Genomic DNA, 27702 nt, shown 5'->3' with positions numbered 1-27702 from the left:
GGCCTGTGCCCCTGGCCACAGGGGAAACCTTTCTGACAACACCCACCCCACTCCAGCCAAATGCCCAGGAAAAACCTGTCTCTTTGCCACCCCTGCCCCACAGCAGCAAGCAGCAACATTTAGCCCCTGCCCAGCAGTGCCAGCTAGGCCAGCAGGGGCTCACTATCCACCTCCAGCCCTCAGAGCTGACAGTGCCCAGGGAGCGTCAGCAGGGCTAGACGGGAGCTGACCTTCCATGCCCCTATCAACGGGAGGAGGCACTCGTTGCAGAGGTATCAGTGGGTGAGTGGGGCACTGAGCCGCACCCCCACTTGGTGACATCAAAGAGCCAGAGCAAGATGGTAGGGGGCTGGTCACTCCCTCCCCCCACTGAGCCAGGGTCAGAAGGCTCAGCAGAAAGCTCCTGCTCCTACCCCATAGTAGTGAGGTGGCTCTCGTTCCCCATCCCTGGTGTTGGTGGGACCATTGGGGAGTCCAGCTTATACCTCCACTGTCTGCTGGATCCACTTGGGCAGCATCGTGTCAATAGGGCCCAAGGGTAGCAGGACTTCCAGCTGTGCCCTGGACCTGGCACCTAAATAGGGTAGCTTCCTGCCAAGAGAAGATTGACTAGGATGCAGATCTCACAGTGTAATGCTCAGTGTGTCCAGGATACAATGAAGAAACCTCGTATCATACCCAGAACCAGGGCAGCCATAGTTTGAATGAGAAGACAACAGACACAACACTTTAGGGACTCAGATGCTTGAGTTGCCTGACGATGATTTTAAAGCAGCAATCATAAAAATGCTTCAGTGAACAGTTACGAATTCTCTTTAAATAAATTAAAAAGTGGTAAACCTCAGTAAAGAAATAGAAATTATTAAAAAAACAAACAACAACAAAACACCGAGCAGAAATGATAGACCAGGAAAATACAATAACCAAAATAACGAACTTGCTGGACAGGCTCGACAGTCGATTGGAGATGAGAGGAAAAAAGCGTGAAACCAAAGACAGATCAATAGAAATCACCTCATTGGGAAAACAAACAAAGGAGAACAGAGCCTCAGAGATTGGCAGGATGAGAACATAAGACACAGTGTTCATCTAATTAGAGGCCCAGAAGGGAAGAGAAAGACGGGGGCTAGAAAAATATCGGAAGAAATAATGACTGAAAATTTCCCAAATTTGGTGAAGGGCATAAACCTACAGATTTAAGAAGCTGAGTGAACTCCACACAGTATAAAACTACAAAAATCCACACCTTGACACATGCTAATTACTCTTCTGAAAATAAACACAAAGAAAAATTCTTGAAAGAAGCTAGAGAGAAACACTGTATTATCTACAGGGAGCACCAATTTGAGTGACAGTGAATTTCTCATCTGAAACCGCAAAAGCCGGAATGAAGTGCACAACATTTTTCAACTGCTGAGAGAAAAGAATTGTCAACCAGTGAAAATATCCTTCAGGGATGAAGGGAAAATGAAGACGTTCTGAGATAAAGTAAAACTAAGAGAATTTGTCACTTACAGTCTTGCTCTGAACGAACGGCTTGAGGAAGCTTTCCAAACAGAAGGGACAAGTTGACAGAGGAAAGCTTGGACTTGCCAAATGGAAAGATCAATGGAATGGATCAAAATAGAGATATGTATAACAGACTGTCCTCCTTGCATTTTTTTTGAATGACACTCGATGGTTGAAGACCAGTGACATCATGTCATGGTGCTCAGTGTCCACAGATGAAACACGTATGCCCGTTGCCATTTTAAAGTGGGGAGGGCAGATGGATCTGCGTGGAGGTAGTTTCCACTCTTCACTCAAGGTGGTAAAGTGCCAGTACCACGAGGCTGAGCTACAAATGTGTATTTTAGTACCTAGAGCAGACACTACAAAAGCTATACAGTGCAACAGACTTAAAGCCACTACAAATAAATTAAAATGGAATTCTAAAAAATGTCCAAGTAACCCACTGGGAGGCAAGGAAGGAGAAAAAGAGCAAACAGAATAAACATAAAATGGCAGATTTAAGCATAAGAAATCAGTAATATCTTTTAATGTAAATGATCTAAATGTACCAATGACAAGATAGAGATTGGCAGAGTGGATAAAAACGCATGACCCAATTATATTTTATCTACAAGAGGCTCACTTCAACCATAAGTAGATTGAAAATACAAGGATGAAAAATGATGTAGCATGCAAACACTAATTTTTTTCCAAAATAGGTATGGCTACATTAATTAACTAATTAATTAATATTAGATAAAATACATGTCAGAGCAAAGAAAATTACTGTGGACAAAAAGGGACATTACATAAGGATCAGTCTACCAAGAAGACATACGATCCTAAATGTATATGTGCCAAACAACAGAACTTCAAAACACATGAAGCCAGGGGCTGGCCTGGTGGTATAGTGGTTAGGTTCACATGCTCCGTTTTGGTGGCCCAGGGTTTGCAGGTTCAGATCCCAGGTGTGAACCGACACACTGCTCATTAAGCCACACTGTGGCAGGCATCCCACATGTAAAGTAGAGGAAGATGGGCACAGATGTTAGCCCAGGGCCAATCCTCCTCAGCAAAAAGGAGGATTGGCAACAGATGTTAGCTCAGGGCTAATCTTCCTCACCAAAGGATAAAAAAAAAACACATGAAGCCAAAAATGATAGAACTGAAAGGAGAAAGAAACAAACATTGTGTATAGAGATAGTCAGGACTTCATACAACACTCTCAGCCATTGGCAGAACCACTAGAGGAAAAGCAGCAGAGATGCAGAAGAACTGAGCATCAGAACAGAGACATCTGAGAGTTTGAGAGCCTCCCCGTCCTTGTCAGCACTTGGTGTTGTCACATTTCTGTCTTAGCCCTACTGCTAGCTGTGAGGTGTCTCATCATGGCTCTCACTTGTGTTTCCCAAATGGCTGCTCATGTGGAACATCTTTTCATGTGCTTAGTTGCCATCTGTGTATCCTCCTTAGTGAAGTGTCTGTTCAAATATTTTACCCAGTTTTTTTTTTTAAACTTACTTTTGAATTTTGCAAGTGCTTTATGTATTTTGGATATACATTTGTCAAATTCATGATTTGCAAATATTTTCTTAGTCTATAGCTTTTTTTTTTTTCATTCTCTTACCAATGTCTTTAACAGAACAAAAGTCTTTAATTTTGATGAAGTCCTATTTATCAATTTTTCCTTTCATGGAACTTCTTTTTAGATGTTGAGTCTGAAAATGATCCTAGCCCTGAGTATCAAAGATTTTCTCCTGTGTTTTTTTCTAAAAGTTTTATAGTTTCACATTTTACATTTAAGTCTCTGATCTATGTTCAGTTAAATTTTGTGTAAGATGTGAGGTTTAGGCCTAATATCTTACACAGAATTTATTTTTATTTTATTTTTTACCTAAAGATGCTCAATTGCTCCAGCAACATTTATAATAAAGGCTGTCCTTCCTTCACTGAATTGCCTTTGTGCCTTTGCAAAAATCAACTGGGCATACTTCTGTGTTTCTGTTTCTGGACCCTCCATTTTGCTGTACTGATCTAAGCATTTATCCCATCACCACTGTCTTGATTACTGTAGCCTTGTGGTACATTTTAAAATCTAGTAGTGAGATTCCTCCGATTTCACTCTTCTTTTTCAAAATTGTTTTAGTTATTTTAGTTCCTTTGACTTTACATATAAATTTTAGAATCAGTTTGTCTATGTCTACAAAAGAAGTTCTGCTGGGATTTTGATTGGTGTTGTGTTAAATCTATACTTCAATGTGGGCAGAACTGACATTCTCATTACATTGGGTCTTCCATTCCATGAACATGGTATGTATCTCTATTTAAGTCTTTGATTTCTCTTACCAGCATTTTGTACTTTTAAGTATACAGATTCTGCGTGTTTTATTAGATTTATACCCAAATTGTCTTTTTATATCAGTTGGAAATTTTACTTTGGTTTTCTATTGTACAGTATTACTATTATATAGAAATAAATGATTTTTGAGTTGTTCATCTTGTATCCTACAACCTTATTAAATTATCAGTTCTATGAGGGTTTTTTGGTCTTTATTTTTGATTGATTCCTTGGGATTTTCTACAATATTCTGTTATGTATAAATTTGGTCAGTTTTATGTCTTCTCCTCCAAGTGGTATGCCTTTCGTCTCTTTTACTTGTGTTTTGCACTCGTCAAGACTAGTACAATGTTGAGTTGGAGGGACGAAGGTGGACATCCTTGCCTTGTTCCTGGTCTGGAGGGGAGAATTCAGGCTCTCACCATTACGAGTGGTGTTTAGCTATAGGTTTTTTGTAGGTGTCTTTTATTAGGATGTAGAAGTTCTCTTCTATTCTTGATTTATCATGAATGGATGTTGAATTTTATCAGATCTCTTCTTTTTCCTTGAATCAACTGATATGATCATGTGGGTTTTCTACTTTAGACTGTCCATGTGGTAGATTGCATTGATTTATTTTTCAGTGTTGAACCAGCCTGCCATCGCAAGATAAACCCTCTTTGGTTGTAATGTATTGTTCTTTTTATATATTACTGGATTCAACTTGCTAATGTTTTGTTGATGATTTTTGAGTCTGTATTCATGAGGGATACTGGTCTATAGTTTTCTTCTATTGTACTGTCCTTGTCTGGTTCTGTATCAGCATAATGCTGGCCTCATAAAATGAGTTTGGAGGTGTTCCTTTCTATTCTGTTTTTTGAAAGAGATTGTGTAGAATTGGCATTATTTCTTCTTCAAATGTTTGCACCCAGTAAAACCACCTAGGCCTGGATATTTCTGTTGTGGAAGGTTTTTAACTAACAATTTAATTTCTTTAGTAGTCATAGAAATATTCAGGTTATGTATTTTATCTTGGGTGAATTTGAGTAGATTTTGGGTTTTGTAGAGTTGGAGTGTTACATGTAAGTTGTCAGGTTTGTGTGTGTGGAGTTGGTGATGTGGAAAACTCATTCCTGATATTGTTTCTTTGTGTTTCTCTCTTTTTTTCTTTGCCAGTCTTGCTGGAGGTTTGCATTTTTTTTTTTTAACTTTTTTTTTTTTTTTTTGAGGAAGATCAGCCCTGAGCTAACATCCATGCTAATCCTCCTCTTTTTGCTGAGGAAGACCGGCTCTGAGCTAACATCTATTGCCAATCCTCCTCCTTTTTTTTTTCCCCCAAAGCCCCAGTATATAGTTGTATGTCGTACTTGCACATCTTTCTAGTTGCTGTATATGGGACTCGGCCTCAGCATGGCCGGAGAAGCGGTGTGTCGGTGCGCGCCCGGGATACGAACCCGGGCCACCAGTAGCAGAGCACACGCACTTAACCGCTAAGCCACGGGGCCGGCCCTGGCGGTTTGCATTTTAATTGTTCTCTTCAAAGAACCAGTGTTTGGTTTCTTCTATTTTTCTTATTTTTTTCCGTTTTCAATTTCATTGATTTCTGTTCTTTTTATATTCTTCCTTCTGCTTGCTTTGCGTATATTTTTTCCCTTTTTTTTCTAGTTTCTTAAGGTAGAAGCTTAGATTAGTGGTTTGAGATCTTTCTTGTTTTCTAATATAAGCTTTTAAGGCTACAAATTTTTCTCTAAGCACTGCTTCAACTGCATCCCACGGTTTTGATAATAGCGTATTCTCATTTTTGTTCAGTTAAAAACACTTCTAATTTCATTAGTCATCTTCTTTAAACAGTGTGTTATTGTGATGTGTGTTGTTACATTTTCAAATATTTGGAGATTTTCCTGTTATCTTTCTGTTATTGATATCTGGTTTAATTCAATTGTGGTCTGTGAATGTAGTTTGTATAATTTCAATTTTAAAGAATTTGTTAAGGTTTGTTAAATGCCCCAGGAATATGATCTATCTTGGGGAATGTTTTATCTGTGCTTGAGAAGAATTCAAGAATTCAATATAATTGGGTGATGTGTTCTAAAAATTTCAATTAGATCTGTTTGGTTCATGGTATTGTTCAGTCCTTCTGTGTCCTTGCTAATCTTCTGTCCACAATTTCTATTTGTTACTTAGAAAGGAATTTTAAAGTCTCAAACTGTACTTGTGGATTTGTCTATTTATCCTTCCAGTTCTGGCATTTTTTGCTTCATGTATTTTGACAGTTTCTCAGTCTGTTTTTCACGACCTCAGCAGTACTGGCCAGGGAGCCCATGGAGTGTCCCTACTCCGTGTTTGTCTGATGTGTTTCATGATGAAATGGGGTTCTGGGTTTTTTGGAAGAGGACCACAGAGGTGCTTTCTCCTCACATCAGATCAGGGAGTAGACAACGTTAACAATTTCCTTCCTCAATGCATCGCTTTCATTTCACATTTTGTTGTCAACAGTCAGGAGAAATCAAGCCACTCTTTCAGCATCTTCTTCATTTCCATCTGAGCCCTCACCAGCATTGCCCACAACATCCGTATTTCTAGCATGCACCTCAGAACTCTTCCAGCCACTTCCAAACACTGAGGTATTTGTTACAGCAGCACCTCACCTCTCAGTAGCAAAGCCCGTCTTAGCTCAGGCCGCCATAACAAATGCCACAAACGGGGTGGCTTAAACAACAGATATTTATTTCCTCACAGTCTGGAGGCTGGAAGTCTGAGATGAGGGTGCCAGCAGGGTTGTTTCTGCTGATGACTCTCTTCCTGGGTTGTAGACAGCTGCCTTCTCGCTGTGTCCTCGAGAGGTGGACAGAGAGAGAGAGCGAGCAAGCTCTCTGGTGTCTCTCTTATAAAGGGCACTAATCCCATCATGAGGGCCCCACCCTCATGACCTCATCTAACCTTAGGTACCTCCCAAAGCCCCACTTCCAAATACCATCATTGTATTGGGGGTTAGGGCTGCAACATACAAATTTTGGGGAGACACAGACATTGTCTATAGCAGGACACCCCCTTCTGTGTATGAACAACTCCAGAGCTGGTGCTGTCGGCCTCTCTGTGCTCCAGCCTCTACTGCAAGATTGCCATGGTCGTTGTTCAAGGACGTGGTTGTCGATGCCTATGGTGTGCCCAACACTTTGCTCAGCACTAGAAATGCAGAGGTGGTCTTCTGATGAAGGGGACAGAGAAGCCAGCAGTGACAGTGTGGCAGCATGGTCCTGAGCAGGCAGTCTCGACCTGCCAGGCGGGGGCTGACAGGCCAGGGCGTGGGGTCTGGAACCCGTGAGTGATCAGCTGGACAAGTGACGTCGTGGCCCACATGCTCTTTTTCCAGCTGTGCCTCCAGTTCCACTGGCTGTCCTGTCCCCAGGCCATTTTGGAGGCTTGCCAGTGGCCCCCCACATCCATTACCCTGTCTTTTAGTTCAGCAAAAACAATCGTTCTTTCAGAAGTGGTCCCGAGTATGTGGTATATTCATTATAGATGATGGCAAGATAACAACTACCCCTTTCTTGCTGATTTCTACACACACACACACGCGCGCGCGTGCGCACACACACACCTGCTTTGACTGGCTGAGTGCTCTCAAGAAATAATCTGGACTATCAGCCAATTCATAGAATACCCTCAATGTCTGAAAAACTTGCAGTAAGTCAATTTCAAGAAACTTATACCAGAACTGATTGCTTTGAACCATTTGAAGGCAAACCAGCATTCTGAGCTTTTGAATACACACACACACACACTCTCTCCCTCTCTCTCTCTCTCCCTCTCTCTCCCTCTCTCCCTCTCTCCCTCCCTCTCTCTCTCTCTCTCTCTCTCTCTCTCTCTCTCTCCATTTCTCTCTCTCCCTCTCTCTGGGCAAGGTAACAGTTTGCCTGAAAAGGAGGACAAAGGAAAGAAAGTACCCGGTTTTAAAATGCATAAACAAGTGTTATTTATGTGGCCTTGTTTTCTGACAGCCAGGATGGATTATAGCAGGCCTTATTAATACATCTGCAGCTACGTACATATGCTTATTTGAATTTAGCCCTCAAGAACATTTGCTCACAAGCCTTCAGAATCCGTAATGCCCTGTTGGGGCTTCTCATCCAGCCTGTTCCTAAGATGCAGAAGTCCTTCCTGCAGAAGGGGGCTTCCTGGAGGTGGCCTCGGACCCTGACCCCAGGACACACTCTCTGGGACGCCTCACTGAGTGCGTCGGTTCACACCTCTGAGAAGCACTGACCTAGCCAGTAAGGCCATCAACACTGGAGCCCGCCTGCCAGGGTCCCTGTCCTGATGGGCCACTTCCCAGCTGTCACTTAACCTCTGTGAGCCTTGGTTTCCCCTTTAAAAAAACAGGGATAGTAGGACTTACCTGCTGGATTGGATATGCGCTGTCTGCAGAGCACCCGGCCCCTGCCGGGGGCCAGAGTCTTTTCTAGTAAACGTCCCTGTTCCCTGGGCTGCACAGCAGACCTCCCACACCTGCCAGCTCAGTGCTCGTCTGTGGCCCCTAGGAGAGACGGGTACCCGGGCGTGGGCAGACGTCTCCAGTACTGGAGCACCTCGCCTCAGGAGGCAGCGCGTTCCCGAGTCGCAGAAGCACCTTCTTTAGGCGCATGCGCAGAGTGCTCCTGCGAGGGGGTATGGGCGCACCCCGAGGGAGGGCGGGGTGCAGCGTCTGCCAAGATGGCGCGCAGACGCTCCTCTGCCCGGTGAGGCAACCTCGGGCTGGACCTGTAGTGGCGCCTGTGCAGGGTGAAGCACTAAAGGTCAGAGGTTGTTATTGCAGTGTGTGCTCTTACAGCTCTGTTGAGGGTAAGTGACGTACAGTAAACTGCACATACGTCGTGTACAGTTTGATAGGTTTACACACACACACGCCTGTGGAACCATCACCACACTCAAGATAGCGACCCTGTCCATCACCCCCAACACTTCCTCTTGCTGGATCGTAACCTTCCCTCCCCCACCCCCAGGGAGCTGCTCTCAAGTCTCCACAGCCTGGTGGGCGGTTTACAAAGTTGTACGGAAATGGAGTCGTGCAGTACGTGCTCTTCTTTGTCCGGCGTCTTTCTCAGCACAGTTGTTGTGAGACATGACTGTGTGCACACATCAGTGCTTTGTTCTTTTTCACTGCTGAGTGGTATTCCCTTGTATGGATGTACCACAGTTTGTTTATGCGCACACTTGTTGGTGGACATTTGGTTTTCCCCAGTTTTTGGCTTTGTATTATGAATAAAGTCCTTGTGTAGAAATGCTTTCTTTTCTCTTGGGTAAACACCTAATTGTGGAATGGCTGGTAGTTGTATGTTTAACTTTCCAAGAAACTGCCAAGTGGCGGTACCATTTTAGACCCCACTACCTGCAGGGTAGAGTTCTGGTTCCTCCTCACCAGCACTTGGTGTGGCCAGTCTTTTTCTTTGAATCCTTCTGAGAGATGCGTAGTGGTGTCTCCTTGTGGTTTGAGCTTTTATGTTCCCAGTGACTTATGGCATTGAGCATCTTTTCATGTGCTTATTTGTCATCATATGTCTTCTTTGGCAAAGTGTTCACGTCTTTTGTCCTTTTTTTATTTGACTATTTGTTTTCTTGTTGTTGAGTTTGGAGAGTTCTTTATTATTCGGGATACAAGTCCTTTATCAGATACTTGCTTTGCAAATACTTCCTCCCATTATACAGCTTGTCTTTTCATTCTCTTCATGAAATCGTTTAAAGAGAAGTTTTTATCAGTTTTTTTCTTTTATATATGATGATTTAGATACCGTACTTACAAAACCTTTATCTATCCCCAATTCACAAAGATTTTCTCCTATATTTTTTAGCAATTTTATAATTTTTCATTTTACATATAGGTTTATTTCCATTTTGAGTTAGTTTTTTATATTGTACAAAATATGGGTTTTAGGGGTTTTTTCCTAGGAATACCCAATTGTTCCAGCACCATTTGTTGAAAAAGACCATCTGCGGGCCGGCCCCGTGGCTTGGCGGTTAAGTGCATGCGCTCCGCTGCTGGCAGCCCGAGTTCAGATCCCGGCGCGCACCGACGCACCGCTTCTCTGGCCATGCTGAGGCCGCGTCCCACATACAGCAACTAGAAGGATGTGCAACTATGACATACAACTATCTACTGGGGCTTTGGGGGGAAAATAAATAAATAAATAAAATTAAAAAAAAAAAAAAAAGAAAAAAAAAAGAAAAAGACCATCCTTTCTACCCTCATATGCCTTAGTATATTTACCAAAAACAGCTGTCCGTGTGTACATGTATATCTATTTCTAGACTCTGTTCTGTTTCATTGGTCTATCTGTGTTCAGGCCAGGACTGTTTTGATTACTGTAGCTTTATAATAATTCTTGAAATTAGGTACTATTTACCCTCCAACTTTTTCTTTTTCAATGTTGTTTTGACTATTCTAGGTCCATTACATTTCCGTGTGATTTTTAGAATAAGCCTGTCAGCTTGTACAAAGAAACTCGTGGGATTTTGATTGAGATTTGCTCTGATTCTGTGGAACAATTTGAGGAGAAGTGAAATCTTAACAGTATTGAGTCTCTCACCCGTGAATGCAGACAGTGTCTCTCTCCATGTGTTCAGCTTGTCTTTAATTTCTGTCAGCTTAACTGAGAGCCTTGTAGTTCTCAGTGTGCGGGCCTTGCATCACTTTTCCAGATTTATCTCTGCATAGTTGATGAACTGCATAGTTCATATTTTGGGTGAATGTATTTAAACATCATTGTAAATGATATTTCCCAATATCTATCTGTTACTGATTTCTAGTGTAATTCCATTATGGTCACATATTTTGAATTACTAAAATTCTTTTTGATATATTGAGCCTCTTTCTGTGGACCAGAATATGTCTGTCCTGGTAAATATTCTGTGTACCCTTGAAAAGACTGTGTATTCTGATGTTGTAGTTGGGTTGTTTATAAATGTCAATTTGGTCAAGTTGGTTAATAGTGGTGTTCAGATCTACTTTATCCTGCCCGATGTTTTGCAAAATATTCTGTCAATTATTGAGAGAGTGATATTGAAATCTCTGATGATACTTGTAGACTTGTCTGTTTCTCCTTGCATTTCTATCAGTTTTTGAAGCTCTCTTTTGAAGCTCTTTTATAAGTGCATAAATGTTTAGGATTGTTATGCTTTCTTGGTCAATTGGCCTCTTTATCATTACAAAATTACCTTCTTGGTACTATTCTTGGCTCTAAAATTTACTTTTTCTCATATTAGCAGCTTCTCCAGCTTTCTCTGTTTGTTTTCTTAGTGTTAGCATGTTATGTCTGCTTACATCTTCATATCAAAAGTGCTTTTTTGTTGGCAGCATATAATTGTGTGCTGCTTTTTCATCCGTTTTGATAGTTTCTCTACCTTTTAATTGGGGCGTTTAGACCCTTTACATTTAATGTGATTGTTGGTGTGATTAGGTTTGACTGTCATCTTACTATTTTCTTTTCTACTTGTCCAATCTCTTCTTCATTCCCTTTTTCCTGTTTTTCTGGCTTCTTTCTGGTGTTTTTTATGATTCTATATTATTTCCTTTTTTGGCTTATTAGCTGTAACTCTCTGTTTTGTTATTTTAAGGGTTGCTTTAAGGTTTATAGTGTATATCTTTCATTGATCACAGTCTACCTTCAAGTGATATTAGATCTTTTCACATATAGCATAAAACCTTACAACTGCACTTGTCTGTTTTTTCCCTTTGAGCCTTCATGCTATTGGTGTCATACATTTTATTTATACTTAGGTCTTAAGCCCCCAATATACTTTTATTAGTTTTGTTTAAACAATCTCTTTAAAAATAGTTAGTAATTTAAATATTTGTAAAAGATTTTAATACTGTATTTGCCCATGTAGTTATGATTTCCGTTGCTCCTCCCTCCTTTGTGTGGGTCCCTATTTCCATGTGGTGTCATCTTCCTTCTGCTTGAAGGACTTCCCGTGACATTTCTTCAGAGCAAGTCTGCTGGTGATGAGTTCTTTCAGTTTTTGTGTGTGTGGGAACATCTTTATTTTACTTTTGCTTTCGAAAGATATTTTCACTGGGCGTAGAATCCTAGGTTTGTATTTTTCCTTTCTTTCAGTATTTTACCTTTCCTTCAGTATTTTAAAGATTTTCCTCCTCCAGCTTTTCACTTCCATCATTTCTGCTGAGAAATCTACTTTGTTCCTCTGCGTGTAACATCTCTTCCCTTCTCTGGCTGCTTGTAAGATTTTTCTTTATCACTGGTTTTGAGCAGTTGGATTATTTTTTGCATTGGGGCTGTTTTCGGCATGTTTCTTGAGCTCAGGGTTTGTTGAGCTTCTTGGATCTGTGGCTTTATTCTTTTCATCAAATTTAGAACTTTCTTGCAGTGTTTTTTCTGTTCCTCCCTCTCTTCTCTCCTTCTTGGACCCCAGTTACACATGTATTCTGCTTCATGAAGATGCCCACAGCTCATTGATGCTGTTTCCATTTTTAAAGATTCATTTTCCTCTCTGTGTTTTACTTTGGATAGTGTCTATTACTATGTCTTCAAGTGCACTAAACCTTTCTCCTGCAGAGTCTAATCCATCATGAATCCCACCTAGTATATTTTGCATCTCAGACATTATAGCTTCCACCTCTAGGAATTCGATTTGGTCTTGTTTATATCTTCCATTATCTGTACTTAAGTACTGAGCGATGCAATAATGTTCCCTTGTTCCAACAGTTTCAATAACTGTTTTAATGTCCTTGATGCTCATTTAATGTCTGTGCAGTTCTTGGTAGGTTTCAGTTGATTGATTATGTTCCTCATTATAGGTCATGTTTTCTTACTTTCTTTCTTTCTTTTTTTTTTTGGTGAGAAAGATTGGCCCTGAGCTAACATCTGTGCCAATCTTTCTGTAATTTTGTATGTGGGATGCCGCCACAGTATGGCTTGATAAGTATGTGTAGGTCCATGCCTGGGATCCGAACCTGCAAACCCCAGGCTGCTGAAGCAGAGCGTGTGAACTTAACCACTACGCCACCAGGCCAGCCCCTGTTTTCCTACTTTTAATGCCTGGTAATCTTTGGTTAGATGTCAGACATTGTGAATTTTGGCTTGTTGAATTCTGAACATTTTTGTACTCATGTAAATCTTCTTGAGCCTTTTTCAGAGATGTGATTGGGTTTGTTGGAAAGCATTTGGTCCTTTCAGGTCTTGCTTTGATTTGCTAGGCTGTCCTGGAGCAGTTCTCAGTCTAGAGATAATCATCTCCCCCTCCCAAGCCAAGACTTTCCTGAACACTCTATGAAGTGAGTTTACCATTCTGGCTGGTGGGGAAGGCTCTGTTCCTGACGCTGTGTAAGTGCTGGGCACTGTCTCTGTGATACGCTTTTTGATTTTTAAATCATATGAATATGGTACCTATTCCAAAAATTAAGTTTAAAAATGAAGACGAAAATAGGTGCTGTCTTACAGTGAGCTGATATCTGCCCCCCTCCGTGTCTCGGCCATTGGCCTTTCCTTGGCCCAGAGGGCTCAGGGACTCAACACGGTCACCCCAGCACTTGCTTCTGTTCCTCGTCCTGGATTTTCCTCCTGAGCCTCCCGTCATCAGCCGTCTCCACGGCCCACATTGGAGATCCTTCCATCCGTTCCTCATTTTTGGAGATGCTTTAGGTTGTTTTCTCAGTTCTCAGTGTCCTCTCCAAAACGCAGTCACACCTTCTGGGAGTGGACCACTGGGCCCAGGACACACGTAGGCCCCACCTATCCCACCTCTGGCTGGTTTTCCTCCCTGCTCCTGTCCAGTTGTGGTCCGTGAAAACTCCTCCCCCGCAGAACCTTCCCACCGGAATAGAGGCCATTGGTTGCACCCTCCCATCCTGAGCTTGGGTATTTTACCCTTTTTTTCTTAATGTCATCCCTTCAAAGTCATAGTTTCATGTATGTATATTTGGGAACAAAACTTCATGACCTTGTCTCATAACCTTTCATCTTTTCTTCACCCCGAGGGCAGGCCTTCTCCAGCATGGGCTGCAGTGGGTGTCCTGTCATGGTCTCACTCTCCTTGCAGGTCGAAGATTGAGGAGCTGGAAGGGGAGCGGAGTCGTCTGGAAGAAGACAAGAAGATGCTGGAAATGCAGCTTGAGCGGCTTACCCTGCAGGTACGTGCTGGCGGGCAGCCACCTGGGAGAAACCGGTCCTAGAACTAGTGTTCCATCAGGCATACCCTGCCCTGCTGCTTTCTTCCTGGATGTATGTCCATGGTTCCTGCACCGACAGACATCCCGGGGACATTCTCTCACGCACACACCTCTAGCTGGCCGAGAGTGTGTGTCCCGGAGCCCAGCAGGGAGGATGTCCTGCCCACCAGCTGCCTGTCCCCAGCCCCGGCCCTCCAGTCTCCTCACTCTGTTGATTTCCTCCCCTTCTCCCTGCTGCTGGCCCCGAGCCTGTCTGGTGTCCGCATTATCTATGCTTTTATTGGGGGAGGAACCCAGGGGGGCCTCCTCTGTTGGGTTCTGGGTTTATACCCAAGCCTGAACCCTGCACCTGCAGTTGTGGAGCTGGACGCTGTTTACACTGGTTTTATTTTAGTTTTTTTTTCATTTTTATCCTCATGTCTAAACTGTTCCATGGCAAGCAACCCGCAGGTTTGCGATTACCCAGATTTTGGACAGACCATTGATTTTATCTTGACACCTATTAGAGGTGAATCAAGTCTCTTTTTTATTACCAATTCCTGGAGATGGGGGAAGTGACAACTTTGATAACATGAGGTACTGTGAGCCACGGCTGGACCGTGTTCAGCTCTAGGACCTGTCATCTCGTACCGTTTTAATTGGGCTGCAGTCCTCAGGCGGGGAGCTGGGCTGTTGGCAGGTGAATCCCCGGCCGCCCATCAGCGGTGCCGTGTCAGAGTAGGCTTCGTGAATCTCTTGCTGGGTATTCAGCTGAGCACAGCCTGAGATCATGGCTGATGGCTTCCAGGCCTCCCTGGTGATTGGGGTTCAGTGCATCCTGCCAAAAGTGTTCATTTCCTTTTCTTCCTGCTTCTGGGCTTCCAGGCCCTTCACAAGGAGCCTGCAGTGGTTGTTGAGGGTCACATGAGGTGAGAGGTGCAGGGGAGCACCATGCCTAATGGATGTTTGCCACCAGCACCAGATCCTGGGAAGATGGAATGTTTGTGCCCCTCTCGAGAATTTCTGTGTTGGAGACAAGGGTGGGCAGGGTCTAGTTTTGTCTGCGCTCCACCAGCGGGATTAGCCTTGTTGACCATATACTTCCTCCTGAGCTCCGTGTGTGCCCTCGAGTACAGTGGGGGGCCTTGCTGTGCCTCCTGGTGCCGCTCACAGCCAAGGAGGCAGGTGGTGTCCACGTCAGCATGGGGAGGGCACAGGTCAGTGTCCTCACCTTGGTGTTGGTGTGGCCTGGCTCTCAGTGCCCAGGTTTCTCATCCTTGGTTGTGGGCGGGGAGAGGGGAACTGGCTGATGGCAGCCGTGTGGAGCACTGAGTTCACATGCAGCCGAGTGTGTGTGAGCAGTGCCCACAGCGTGGCCGAGATGGCATGGCATGTGGGGCCTGTTTCCGTCATCCTGGGGGAACAGAGGCCCCTGTGAAGTTGTGATGACTGGAGCCCAGGCTGGTATTTTCCCTGAGCCTCCACCACGGCCCTGGGGCAGGATGGTGGGGCTGAAGCCAAGGGGACTGGAGTGGTGGAGGCTTCTAGATAGCCACACATCCACCTCTCCTCTGTTCCCGGAAGTGGATATCCAGAGCAAAGCCTGGGAGGTGAGGCCACATGCCCCTCCCCATGGGTGCTCGGGGGCCCTGGCACTTGGCTCTCACCCGTGACTGCTCTGATTGTTTCCCACCACCTTCGAGCCCGGGGACTTTTTGCTGATTCTTGCAGCTCTACTGTTCACCCAGATCCTGAGACAACAGCAAAAAGCCGTTCCTGCCCGCCTCTGTCCCATGTTATAGCCCCTTTCTCCACGTTTCCAGTTCAGCTTGAATCCAAGGACCATCCTTGTACCTCAAATGGGGCTCGTTTCAGAAGGGTCAGTGTGTTGGCAGGCGGTCTGCATCCCCATTTCCTAACCCGTCGTCTGAGTAGTCATAACTGCCTCGAGCCTCTGCTGTGTGCTGTCACTGGGCCCTGTGGCCTCGTATTCTCATTAAGTCTCCTGTGTCTGTGGTCCTCAGAGAGAGTGCGCTCTACTCCCGTTTCCCTGATGAGGAAACCTCTCCTGGGAGAGGTTCCGTATGTGATTGCAGGCACCCAGCCAGAAGGACCAGAGCTGGGCTTTGAACCCAGGCCCGTCACCTCCAGAGCCTGGGCTCCCCCTCTGCACTTCTCGTCCGCCCACCCCACTGCACCCTGCCCACGCCTGCTTCCCTACAGTCTCAGGGCTGTGTCCCTGATGGCCCTACTGTCCCCCAGCCTCAGCTTGGGGACCCTGGTCTGCTCCCCTACCCTTAGCACTGCCCCCACCTGCCCATGCTGGCTACCCTGACCTGGGTCCGTTGTATGATGCACTGGGGCAAGGAGGGGTTTATATCCTAAAGGCTGAGCTGATCATTTCAGGGGTGTTGGTCACCTTCTTCATGGCAGCAGTTCCAGTCTGACCCTGATGTCAGGGAGGGAGAGTTTGTCCCACCGCCATCCACTCATCCAGCATGTGAGGAGCACCTGTGTGCACAGGACCTCTGAGGATGCAGGAAATGGGGCAGGCTCTGCCCTGGACTGAGGGCGGCCACCAAAACCACCCCTCCCCCCCAGGCAGACAGGAACAAAGGCTGCGGCTCAGGGTGGGAAGACCAGTCATTCTGGTCACGACAGAATGGACAAGGTAGAACTTGTGTCCAGCCCAGGGAGCCAGTCCAGGCAGCATCAAAATGGGTCTGCAGGTGACTTGGACACGTGGAAACGGGGGGTGAGGAGCCCTGAGGGGTGCCATGGGGGCACTGGCTTCCGAGTCGGCAGACCTGGCTGTCCTTGGCAGACAGGAATCCTGTCCTGTCCCTTGCCTGCATGGTCTTAGGCATGCTGGGCTTTGTCATCTGAGCCCCCAATATGTCCTCTATAAAATTGGAAATAATGATGCCCACATGGGGGGCTACTGGGGCAATCAAACGCCATGTCTGACTGCCACACCTGGTACACAGTAGGTGCTCAGTAGATGCTGATATCCATCTGTGGCTGCTCCCTGTCTTCTCCATCTTGAGGGCACAGACCTCTCCCCCTCACCTCTGTCCCCGGGTGTTGGAAGCAGCAGGAGAGCACGTGACACCCTTCCAAGGGGCCTGGCTGCAGTGTGCTGGCTCAGGTGCTTCTCCTTCCTGCCCGGAGCCCCCACGCTCCTCTGTGCCCCCCAGCACTGCAGGTCAGTGGCCAGGCAGCGGGAGGAGGCAGCACTGAAGAGGGCTCAGTTAGCAGTCAGCCCCGCCTGGCCGGCCATGTGTTTATCCCGAGTGTTCCTTATGCAAATACCCTCTCCTCTCTCCTCTCTCCTCTCTCCTCTCTCCTCCTCTCTCCTCTCTCCTCTCTCCTCTCTCCTCTCTCCTCCTCTCTCCTCCTCTCTCCTCTCTCCTCTCTCCTCTCTCCTCTCTCCTCTCTCCTCTCTCCTCTCTCCTCTCTCCTCTCTCCCTCTGGAGGAGAGTCTTCAAGTCAGGCCGCTTCAAGGAAGATTGATTAAAATCAGCTGCAGTTTGACTTAATTGGGAACATATGCTTGGAGAGGGCGCTCAACTAGTTAGAACTTTTTGTAATTAGTCCACAGCTGGTTGGTGAAGCTACAGAACTGCAGTTACCGCTCAGAGCGGGGAGTGTGCCTGCTGGTCTCTGCCCACGCACTGCCTGGACAGGGCTGGGAGACAGGCTTCTCCTGGGGTACTCAGCCTGTCTGGGCTTCTTGGCACTTCCCACACTCACCTGGGGCGACCGTGTGTGTTTCTAATGTAGCTCAAGGAGGCGGCACCTCCCCCCAGCCGTCAGGGACACAGGTAGCTGGGAGGCCCCTGACTACTGCTGGCTCATGCAAGGCCCCATTCAGAGATGGGGAAACTGAGGCCCACAGTCAGCCAGCACATGAATGACTAACTCAGACATGCCTTATTTTAGAGGCAGAATGGGGTTTGAACATGTCACAGTGTTCTCAAAGACTGAAATTGAGCAAACCGCCTGGAACTCTGGCTCTGGAAGTAGCTGCAGGAGTCAGGGCTCTGGGAGTGAACTAGGGGAGACAGAACAGGAAACGCATCCGTGGTGCCCCAGGTCTGCAGCCCACGGCCCTCACCCTCACCCCACCTTTCCCAGCTGTCCTGGTCCTCCCAGCCTGGCGTCTCTGGGTAGCCCCCACCTCCCTCCTGCCCTTGGTCCTTTCCAACCTCCCATCCCTACCTACCCCTGCCCCACGCACTTATCCACTGGCCTGGGTTTCCCAGAACCAAGAAAATGGTTGAGGAATGGCAGCAGGGGCATGTGTGTCATTTGTTCTGACAGACCTCCTGTGACCCCTTCTTAGGAGTGGGCACTGGGCGTGGGTGGTGGCGCTGTACTGCACTGACTGTGGCCCTGGACGAGGAGCTGACACTACTCCGCTGCAGGCCATCTTTGGTAACACAGTGACGGTGCCTAGGCAGGGCGCCTCTGCTGCTGCTAGTTCGGGTTGTTAATACCACCCCATCCTCTGCTTACCTTGACCATGACACACGTGGTTTTCCACATCTGTGTTCTGACGGGCCAAACTCGGGGTTTACTGGGGCAGTGTGCTGTGTGGCACTCCGGAGGGTGCAGTCTGGGGCCAGACTCATGGCGGGCAGCTCGGGCCCAGCGGACATGTGTCCGTCAGGAGCCCCGACCCGGGCTGGATGCCGCCTCCTGCAGTCACCCCTCTGTGAGGAGCAGCTTCGTGTGTGGAGACGTGGCCTGGCCACACACTCGTGCTCTGTTGGCACCACCCTGGCTCACCCCAAGTCTCGGGTGGTGATGAGGGGCCAGCATGCAAGCTCAGCCTGCTGAATATTCCTCATTTTAGGAACATTCTGCAACATGCAGCAACGTTGACAGAATTTTACAGTGAACACCCATATCCACCACCCAGATTCTGCCGTGTGTGTTTTCTGTGATGGCTTTATGACGTCCCTACCCACCCCTCTTCCATCCATCAGTCATGTGGTTTTTTTTTTTTGGATATTTTTTAAAGCAAATTGCAAACATCTGTACCCTTCCCTCTCAGTGCTCCAGCATGCACGTAATTAAGCAGAATTCATCCTTGGGGTTTGAGCCCACGTCCACAGTGCCTCAGTGTTGCTTATTCAGGCAGGTTGATGGTTGGGGAGGATGGAGCCCCCTGTGTTGCAGCCGTCCCCCGAGAGGTCCCGCTTACCCTCCCTGTGCCCCAGAGCCCTGCCTGCTCCCCCTCTGTGGCTGGATGGGGCTACCCCACCACCAGCCTGCAGACTATGACATTTAAAATAAGTGTATCTCTTTTGGAAATGGAGTGGGTAGAAAATTGCTGGGTTCCCTGTGAACGGAAAGCTCACAGTGCCCGTGGAGACCGTCCCCACTCCCGTCCCTGTGCCACCAGGCAAGCAATGCTGTCTAATCATAGACTCTCCGGCCCCCGCCTCCTTCCCTTTCCCAAATCCGGGGGGCAGGGAGGGCTTCCACCACTGTTCACACCTCTTTGCCCTCTCCCCATCGATGCTGGGACAGCCCCTGGGCCCCCCATCTACTTTCCACACAGCAGATCCACCTTGAGCCCCCACTGGTTCCCTCTTGCCTGCAGGCTCCTGTCTAGCCTGCCGCCCCAGGGGCAAACTTGCCAGTCCTTGACCTGTAGCGCCCTCTCCTGCCCGACCTGTTCCCACTTGTTCCCACCTATTCCTACCTGCCGGGGAGTCCTGAACCCAAAGCAGGCCCAGCCTCTGCTTCTCAGAACCCATCTTGCTTCTGATTGTTCTGTGGATCTTCTGGCTGCTGACCAGGTCCCTGGGCGCATCCTACCCGCTACTGGACAGGTTGTTTTTTGATGCCCACACTTCTGGAATGTTCTCTGAGGGGGTAGGAATGCTCCCTGGTGGGGGTAGAACCCGCAGCCATGAGAACCGTGCAGGCCATGGTACTGGGGAGCACCTGGGCATGAGGTGGGCCCCAGAGATTGTCCCAGGGTTGGGAGATTGTGTTCCCTCAGGTGAGGAAGGCTTGCGCCCAGAGACTGATATTGCTCTGACAGTCTGATTCCTCAGTGTGGGCCGAGCAGCCAGAGGACAGGGATGCTGGACTGATGTGTCTGTGGCCACAGGATGGATCTCCACTGCACTCACCCCCCTTGCTGTAACACCAGGCACGGCTCCCTCTTGGCCACGTGCATTGGGCACTGTCTGGGCCTGACCCTGCTGGGCGGTTTCACATAATGCTCACGGGCACTGAGAAAGGGGTGTTGTCATTCCCACCAGGCAGACAAAGAAGCCCAGGGTCACAGAAGCCAGTGATCTGCCACACGGCAGAGAGGGGACACAGTCACGTCCTCCAACTCCAAAGATCCCAGCCCACTGCCATGAGCTGCGCTTCCATCTCTCCTAGTCGAGTCCAGGCCCTTCCCTGCCCCATTGGCTCCCATTTCTGCCCTGAAATCCTGGGATGTCTGTGTGAAGACTGCAGGGCTGGCTGCCTCCCATCTCCCCACCTGCCATCATGGTGGAACCAGGGCTGTAGGGATCCAGGCCAAGCACCACTGGGCCGGCAGACCACAAGCTGGCCCTGCTGCCCCCCAGCTGGCTTCCTCTTGGCTCCCCTCCCCTTTCCTACCCGGCCCCTGGTGTGGCAGTACCCCTAGGCTCTCATGACCTGCTCTGTCTGGAGCGCCCTCTCCATCTGCCGGTCCCCCCGCCTGTCCTTCACGGCCCAGCTCCGGCGTCACCCCTCTCTGAGCCTGCATGCCCACGTCCCAGGACCTGTGTGTGGGTCACTCTGGTCCTCTGAGGGCAGTGGCCTTGCCTGGGTCACCCGGATAGCACCAGCCTCAGGCCTGGCCCCCAGCCAGCATTCTCAGGGCGTAAATGGAGCGGGCCCACGTGGGCGGGTGCAGGCAGAGGGCAGAGTGCCCAAGATGTGGCTCTGGAGGGAGGGCGTCTAGATGTGGATTCCCGCCCGTCACTTCTCAGACACGGCCTGGGCGAGCCACGTCACCTCCTGAGTCCCAGCTCCCGCCTTTGGAAAATGAGGATGAAATGGCCTGTTCCTTGGGTGGTGGCAAGGATTAAGTGAATCATGCACACGAGGCATTTCAGGTAGTTCCTCTCATGTAGTAACTTCTTTTGAACTGGGGTTATTTTTATTCCTAATACATGTTCTTCCTGCCACCCCCCCCCCCTTTAGCTCACAAGATAGCCTATTGCATTTGAGAGCTCTCTCCTCTCAGTACGTGGTGTCTTGGTTATCTTTACACGGTTACGTGGAGCCTCACTGGCGGATGTGCTGTCGTTTATTTAACCGGTAGCCTGTTAACGGAAATGTGGGTGGTCTTCCCTTTCTGTGATCCCAAGCAAGGCTGTGGCAGGTGTCCTTCTGTATATGGCGTTTCCTGTGTGTGCACGTCTGTGTGTAGGATGAACTTCCAGGTGAGAGAGAACGGGATCACAGGGTACCTGCGTTCATCTCGACGGGCACTGCCGAGTGGCTCTTCACAGCAGGTGCGTCAGTGTATGCCACTAACAGCGCAGGACCGTGTTGTCCCAGCAGCCTTGACAACAGAGTGCGCTGTTAGACTTTTAGATTTTTCTGGTCTAGTGGGTGGTGCCTGGGATCTGAACTTGATGAGCGGTGTAGGTCCGTGCCTGGGATCTGAACTTGATGAGCGGCGTAGGTCTGTGCCTGGGATCTGAACCTGTGAGCCCCAGGCCACCAAAGTGGAGCACACTGAACTTAACCACTACACCACCAGGCCAGCCCCCTCAACCTGTTTTTTAAAAGAGCCTCTCCCTAGTAGTCCCAGAACCGCTTGTTGAAAAGCTTGTCTTTTCCTCCCTGGTTTGAGATGCCACCTTCCTCGTGTCCTGGATTCCCATGTGTCTTTGGGTCTGTTTTTGTTCTTTGTCTTGTCCCTTGTTAGTTCATGTGTCAGATCAAGGGCTAGTTCTGGATTGTTCTAATTATGGCTCTTCAGTGTTTCAGCATCTGATACATCTTGTCCTGCCCGCCCTGACAGCTCTTCTTTACCAGAATTTTCCGAACAGTCCTTGTTTATTTTTATTTTATTTATTTATTTATTTATTTATTTTCCCCCCCAAAGCCCCAGTAGATAATTGTATGTCATAGCTGCACATCCTTCTAGTTGCTGTATGTGGGACGTGGCCTCAGCATGGCCGGAGAAGCAGTGCGTCGGTGCGCGCCCAGGATCTGAACCCGGGCCGCCAGCAGTGGAGCATGCACACTCAACCGCTAAGCCACGGGGCCAGCCCTATCCCTGTTTATTTTTATATGAACTTCAAAATCAATATGTCTAGCTACTGTCTTCCCCTATCAGTCTAGAATTTTGCTAGATTTCATGAAACATGAACCTCTGGAGATGGCACTTCTTCAGAATGTTACTTCTCTTACACAAGAACGTTGCTGTGTCTTTTCATCAGTTGGGGTCCTCTTGGTATCCCATTGGAATGTTTTATGGATATGTATTTATCTTGCACATTTCTTGTTGAATTTACTTCTTGGTATTGTGTCTTCTTTTTTGTTTTCATTGTGGGTGGGTCTTTTCTTCGGTTTCATCCCCTTACCTAGTACTGTCCACATATGCAGACCCTGGGTTCTGTCTGTGAGGTCTGTAACCTACCCTGTGGTGGCTGCGTGTGCCCATCTTGGACGGCCTGCATCCCAGCTGCGCTGGGGCTGGAGCTCAGGGCTGGGCGTTGATGCCCCTGTGGCCACAAGCAGAGCAGGGGCTCTGCATCTAGTCCCAGGGCCTTGCTGATCTGCCCCTGCTTTCCTGAATGTTCTATGTAAAACAAGACACTTAATGAGGAAAAAGCCCAAACCCCCACCGAGGTGGCACCAGACTGCTCATGTTTATTAACACTGAGGACTGAAAAAAGCCAGCTGGCTGATGTGCATTTGTGTGGAGAAATTTCCACAGGCACTGATCTCTTTTGATTTTTTATGAGAATGACACATTGTGAATGTTAAGCCCCTTCTCGCCCCATGGGCCCTGGGACCCGGAGCTGGTGCCAGCGGGTATCATGGGACCTTAGACCCCCACACTGCTGGCTAGCCCACATTTGCAGATGAGGCCACGTGGTGACCCCAAGGGCCCCATTGAGCAGCTGTCTTGGGGTCTTTTTACCTTGCGACCCTCAGGAGTCTGATCCAGCCCCACTCTGCCGCTGGCCCTGCTCAAGACCCAAAAAGCACATAGCACAGTGAACGGTGCCATCTCCAGCCACAGGCTGCTGCCCCTCACGGCCTTGGTGTCTGCACTTGTACTCAGTGCCGTCTGAGGTCGCTTAAGTCTTGGTGTTCTCAGACTGTGGCTCTGACACCTCTCTTTATCTGCATATGGTCCTTGCAAAGCTTTTAGACAAAAAAGTTAGGGACCCAACACTTTACAAACCTAGCAATTAGGCATGTTAAGAAATAACATGTAATCATCATTTTTAGGCAAGTGACATTTTTCTGATCACAGAGTGTTTCAGCCACGGAGTGAGGCGGACAGGCAGAGGGTGGGGCACAGCGGCTTCCTCTGAGCCTCCGCTCAATAATATGTGCCCTGGGCAAATGCTTTATCTTCTGAGTCTCGTCCTCCTTGGGGAAGGGAGGTCGTGCCCTCGCTCCTAGTGGCCTGTCATAGGACACCGATGGGGTGGAGGCAGGGACGGCTGAATGTGGCGAGGGCGGTCCACATGGGACCCGTCTCTGCAGAGAGGACAGCCCCGCGCCCCAGGGGCCCGCTCAGCCAGGTGCAGCCTCAGGTGTCCAACAGGGCGGTCCAGGCAGGCCAGTGGGGCATCCCCAGCATCAGGGCAGCTCTGCCCAGCGACTCCCACTTGTCCGAGCCGGGAACAGAGGCCCAGAGCCTCTCAGGACAGAGCCAGAGGCAGACTCCAGATCCAGGACTCTTTCTGCTACAGCCAGCTGTCCTCACAGGTTCCCTTCAAGTCAAGGAGTTTCCGTGACCAGAGAATTCAGGACTAGCAGAAGTGAAACCAGCTCAGGGGGCCCCGGGTGCTTAGTCCTCGTAATTGTCTTAGGACTTGCAGGACACCTCGCTCTGCCCTGCACAGCCGGGTTTCAGCCCCTGGTGGGTGGTGCCTGCATGTGCCCCTTTAATTGCCTGTTACCTCTCTCCCCGTACAGCTGGCACCCAGTATGACCCCACTGGCACCCTGGATTTGTGTCCCAGCCTGCTCCTGTCCCCTCGACCCTGGCCAGGGTCTTGCCCTCACCCACTGGGTAGGGGATCTGAAGTCTGGCCTTGACTCCCCTCTGACCCACGTCCTGCTGCCATGGGGGAGCCTGCTCTCCTGTTCCTGCCGGCTTTGCCCCACCCCTCAGAGGGGCTGTGTCACTGGTCCTTTGTATAGACATGCTAGATGTCAGCCTGGGTGGGGGACCATCACCCGGCCCCTTCTCCTGGGATTTGTCTGCCCCTCCTGTGTCGGGTGAGGCCAGACCATGTGGCACAGGCCCAGCTGGGTGGAGGACACGCGGTACCTCTGCCCTGCTGTGGAGTCCAGGTCTCATCCCGACAGCCCTGGCACAGCCCGCCGACTCCCTGCTTCCTCACCTGCCGGACCTTCCCCTGCAGCCAGGCTCGCATTGCTCCCACAGTGACTGGGCCTCTCCTCCAGGAAGCTCCCCGCAGTCCTGTGATGCGAGGGGTCACAGTCGAGCGTGGGACACGCACTACAAAGGTGCTGTCCGTGTTGGAGCCAGACTGCCCTGCCCCTCACGGCAGAAATCAGGGGTTCCGGGGACAGAATGGGAGGGGGTGGCAGAGGAGCTTTCATGTGCATGCCCATCTCACCTGCCCTGCCCCATGAGGGGAGAGGTAGGGGTGCTGCAGAGAGGGCCTTGGGTGGAACAGGGAGCTGAAGTGTCACGCTGTCTGGAGCTGTGTGGTGGCAGAGGCCCTCCCTTGGCAGCTCCAAGCCTCGTCTTTGCCCACACAGCCTTCTCTGTTCAGTGGGCAGCTTGCACTGGCACTTAGAAAAGAGGGTGGTCTTGAGGGCAGAGAGACTTCTCGTCATGTGGTGCAGAAGGCTGCTTTGTCCTCAGATTCCCTTGCTCTGTGTCAAGGATTCTCTCTCTCCCCGCCAGCTTCTTTTGGGAATGATGGTGGTGACAGAGGACTTGGCTGCTCTGGAAGACGATGGCAGCCTCCAGTGGGTTATGCTTAAGAAGAATCTACCATTTTACAAATTAGGGTGCTTTTGACTGCAATTATCAGAAAGCCCAATGCAAAGTGGCTCAAATAAGAAAGTGGCAGGCTAGGCTTGATCCAGGCCTGAGTGCTGGTTTCCTGCTCTGTCTCTGTTCTTCCTTCTACCTTGTCAGGTCCATCCCTACGCTGGCCTCCCTCAGAATCAGGTGGTTTTGTTCCAGGGGTGATGTTACCTGTTTACCTGGGAGTAGGGAAGAGCCTCTGTGGTCCAGTGATCCAGGGCTCAAGGCCCAAGACTCATTCTGAGCGTGTCACTGGGCCCCATGCCCTCCCTGTACCAACTGCCTTGGCCTGAAAGGAGGAGGATCTGAGGCTGAGCCGAGGTTGTTTCACCACCCCAGTGCTGTGGATGGGGAATACAGAACCAGAAGGGCCCCAACCAGAATTGGGGTGCTGGGAGGGGCAGGCGTGGGTGCTGGAGAGGCGACAGCCACTGTCCACCTTCCCACAGTGAGACTGACCGTAAGATCCAGAAGTGAACAGTGTTGTGGGAGCGAATTGGAAGTGTGTCCTTGGGCATTTCCAAATCTCCAGTTCTTCCTGCAGCTTCCGCTTTGTGCTGGTGTCTGTGCCCACTGTGGTGGGGCTGGGGACGCCTGCGGCCACTTGGTGCTGACCTCGAAGCCCACGCCAGCAGAGGTCCTGGTGGACTGCACCTCACTCCTGTTCTCTAGAAGCCCCACTATGGATTGGTCGGCTTCCTGGCATGACCTTCCTTTCCCGAGTTTGGTTCTTTGTCTGAGTGTTCTGCCATGTTGTACAGAGCATGGCCCCAGAGCCTCGAGACCAACATGGCTTGTCCTGAGTTATCAGGTGGCCTTGGGAAAGTGCTTCTCTCGGGACCCCACCGGCCTCATTTGTGAAGCAAAGGAGTGGACCTCTGTTGCTCATGATGAGCCACCATTTCTCAGGAGGCAGGATCCTGGGAGTGTGGCACTTTTGGGCCCTGCAGGAGTGCTGGCGCTGACCAGCCCTGCCCCTCCTGTAAACGAGCCCACCATTACTGGGTACCACAGTGTGGATACTGCTCTAACTTGGGGTACGGTGGAGGATGAGTCAGCCAGGGCCCTGACTTCCATGAGCTTGTGTGCTGTGGGGAGAGACAAACAAGGGACTGATTATATAGACAAGTAAATAAATGAGGCAGTGATGCGAAGAAAAGGAAGCAGGCCATTGGAATGCGCTCGGAGCAGCCACGTGAGGACCTGGCCGGACCGTGTGCTCCTGATCTCCTCTTGTGGCTCAGAGAAGGACAGGAGGAGTCAGCCTCCCTGAGCACTCAGGGCTCTCCACCACAAGTTCTAGAATGGTCAAGGTGGAGTCAGCCTCCCTGAGCACTTGGGGCTCTCCACTGTAAGTTCTAGAATAGTCAAGGTGGAATCAGCCTCCTTGAGCGCTTGGGGATCTTCACCACAGGTTCTAGAATAGCCAGAGTTGCCCAGGGAACTTGGGTTCCATCAATCTGTGAGGGTCATCTGACTATCTTCTGTGATCACATCTATTTCCTTTAGATAAGTTCCCACTGTTCTGCATAGAATTCCTGGCAGGTGATATCATGGTTCCTGTAAGAAACCTATCACAAATGTTCTAACCGTCAAGGCTGACATTGTTGGTGAAGTGGGGCTTCCTGGCAGCCCAATGAGAAAGGAAATACTGACCAATTATGTAATTCCTCTTGTAGAAAGGAGGTTTTGTGGAGGGGGTTTGTGGACAGAAATTCTGAAAGGACTGTCTCATGTGGAGACTTCGTGATGCCTCACCACAGATGCTGTAACTGATTTTAAAAAGCTGCTTTGTTTAACCACATGACCCAACAATTCCATTCCTGGGTATACACCCAAAAGAATTGAAAGCAGGGTCTCAAACAGATATTTGCACACCCATGTTCACAACAGCACTATCCACAACAGCCAACAAGTGGAAGTAATGCAAGTGCCAGTCAGTTGTTGAATGCATAAATAAAGTGTGGTCTATCCATAGAATGGAATATTACTCAGCCTTAAAAAGGAAGGAAATTCTGACACCTGCTACAACACGGATGATCCTTGAGGACATTCTGCTAAGTGAAATAAGCCAGACAGAAAAGGGCAAATATATGACCCCACTTGTATGAGGTCCTAGATGAGTCGAGTTCATAGAGACAGAAAGTAGATGGTGGGCGCCAGGGGCTGGGGGGGGGGTGGGTAGTTAGTGTTTAATGGGGACAGAGTTTTGGTTTGGGAAGATGAAAAGTTCTGGAGATGGGTGGTGGTGATGGTTGCATGACAGTGTGAATGTGCTTAATGCCACTGAACTGTACACATAAAAATGGTTAACATGGTAAATTTTATTTTATGTATATTTTACCACAATTCAAAGAAAAATTTTTAAGCGGCTTTTTTTTAGCACCTTCTGGTACAACTCAGAGCTCGGGCGGGAGAAGCAAAGCGCCTGGTGTCTGTGGTGAGTACGCAGGGCGGCGAGGCCTGGGGGCTG

The 27702-nt window shown here is 48.7% G+C and overlaps 1 protein-coding gene across 6 annotated transcripts in view; it reads left to right on the top strand.

The window, feature by feature from the left end:
* Nucleotides 1–27702, top strand: part of MAD1L1 (mitotic arrest deficient 1 like 1) — a 474298-nt gene that overhangs the window by 322270 nt on the left and 124326 nt on the right. For all 6 annotated transcript variants that reach the window (XM_087417466.1, XM_087417465.1, XM_004440893.3 and 3 more), the window contains one exon: nt 13862–13952. In XM_087417466.1, the coding sequence (XP_087273592.1) occupies nt 13862–13952 (91 nt within the window). The remainder of the gene's footprint in view (nt 1–13861; nt 13953–27702) is intronic.

Source organism: Ceratotherium simum, chromosome 26 (genome assembly GCF_057802395.1).
Source record: "Ceratotherium simum simum isolate JZ-2026a chromosome 26, ASM5780239v1, whole genome shotgun sequence".
Classification (NCBI taxonomy): domain Eukaryota; kingdom Metazoa; phylum Chordata; class Mammalia; order Perissodactyla; family Rhinocerotidae; genus Ceratotherium; species Ceratotherium simum.
This window is presented reverse-complemented; position numbering and strand designations above follow the sequence as displayed.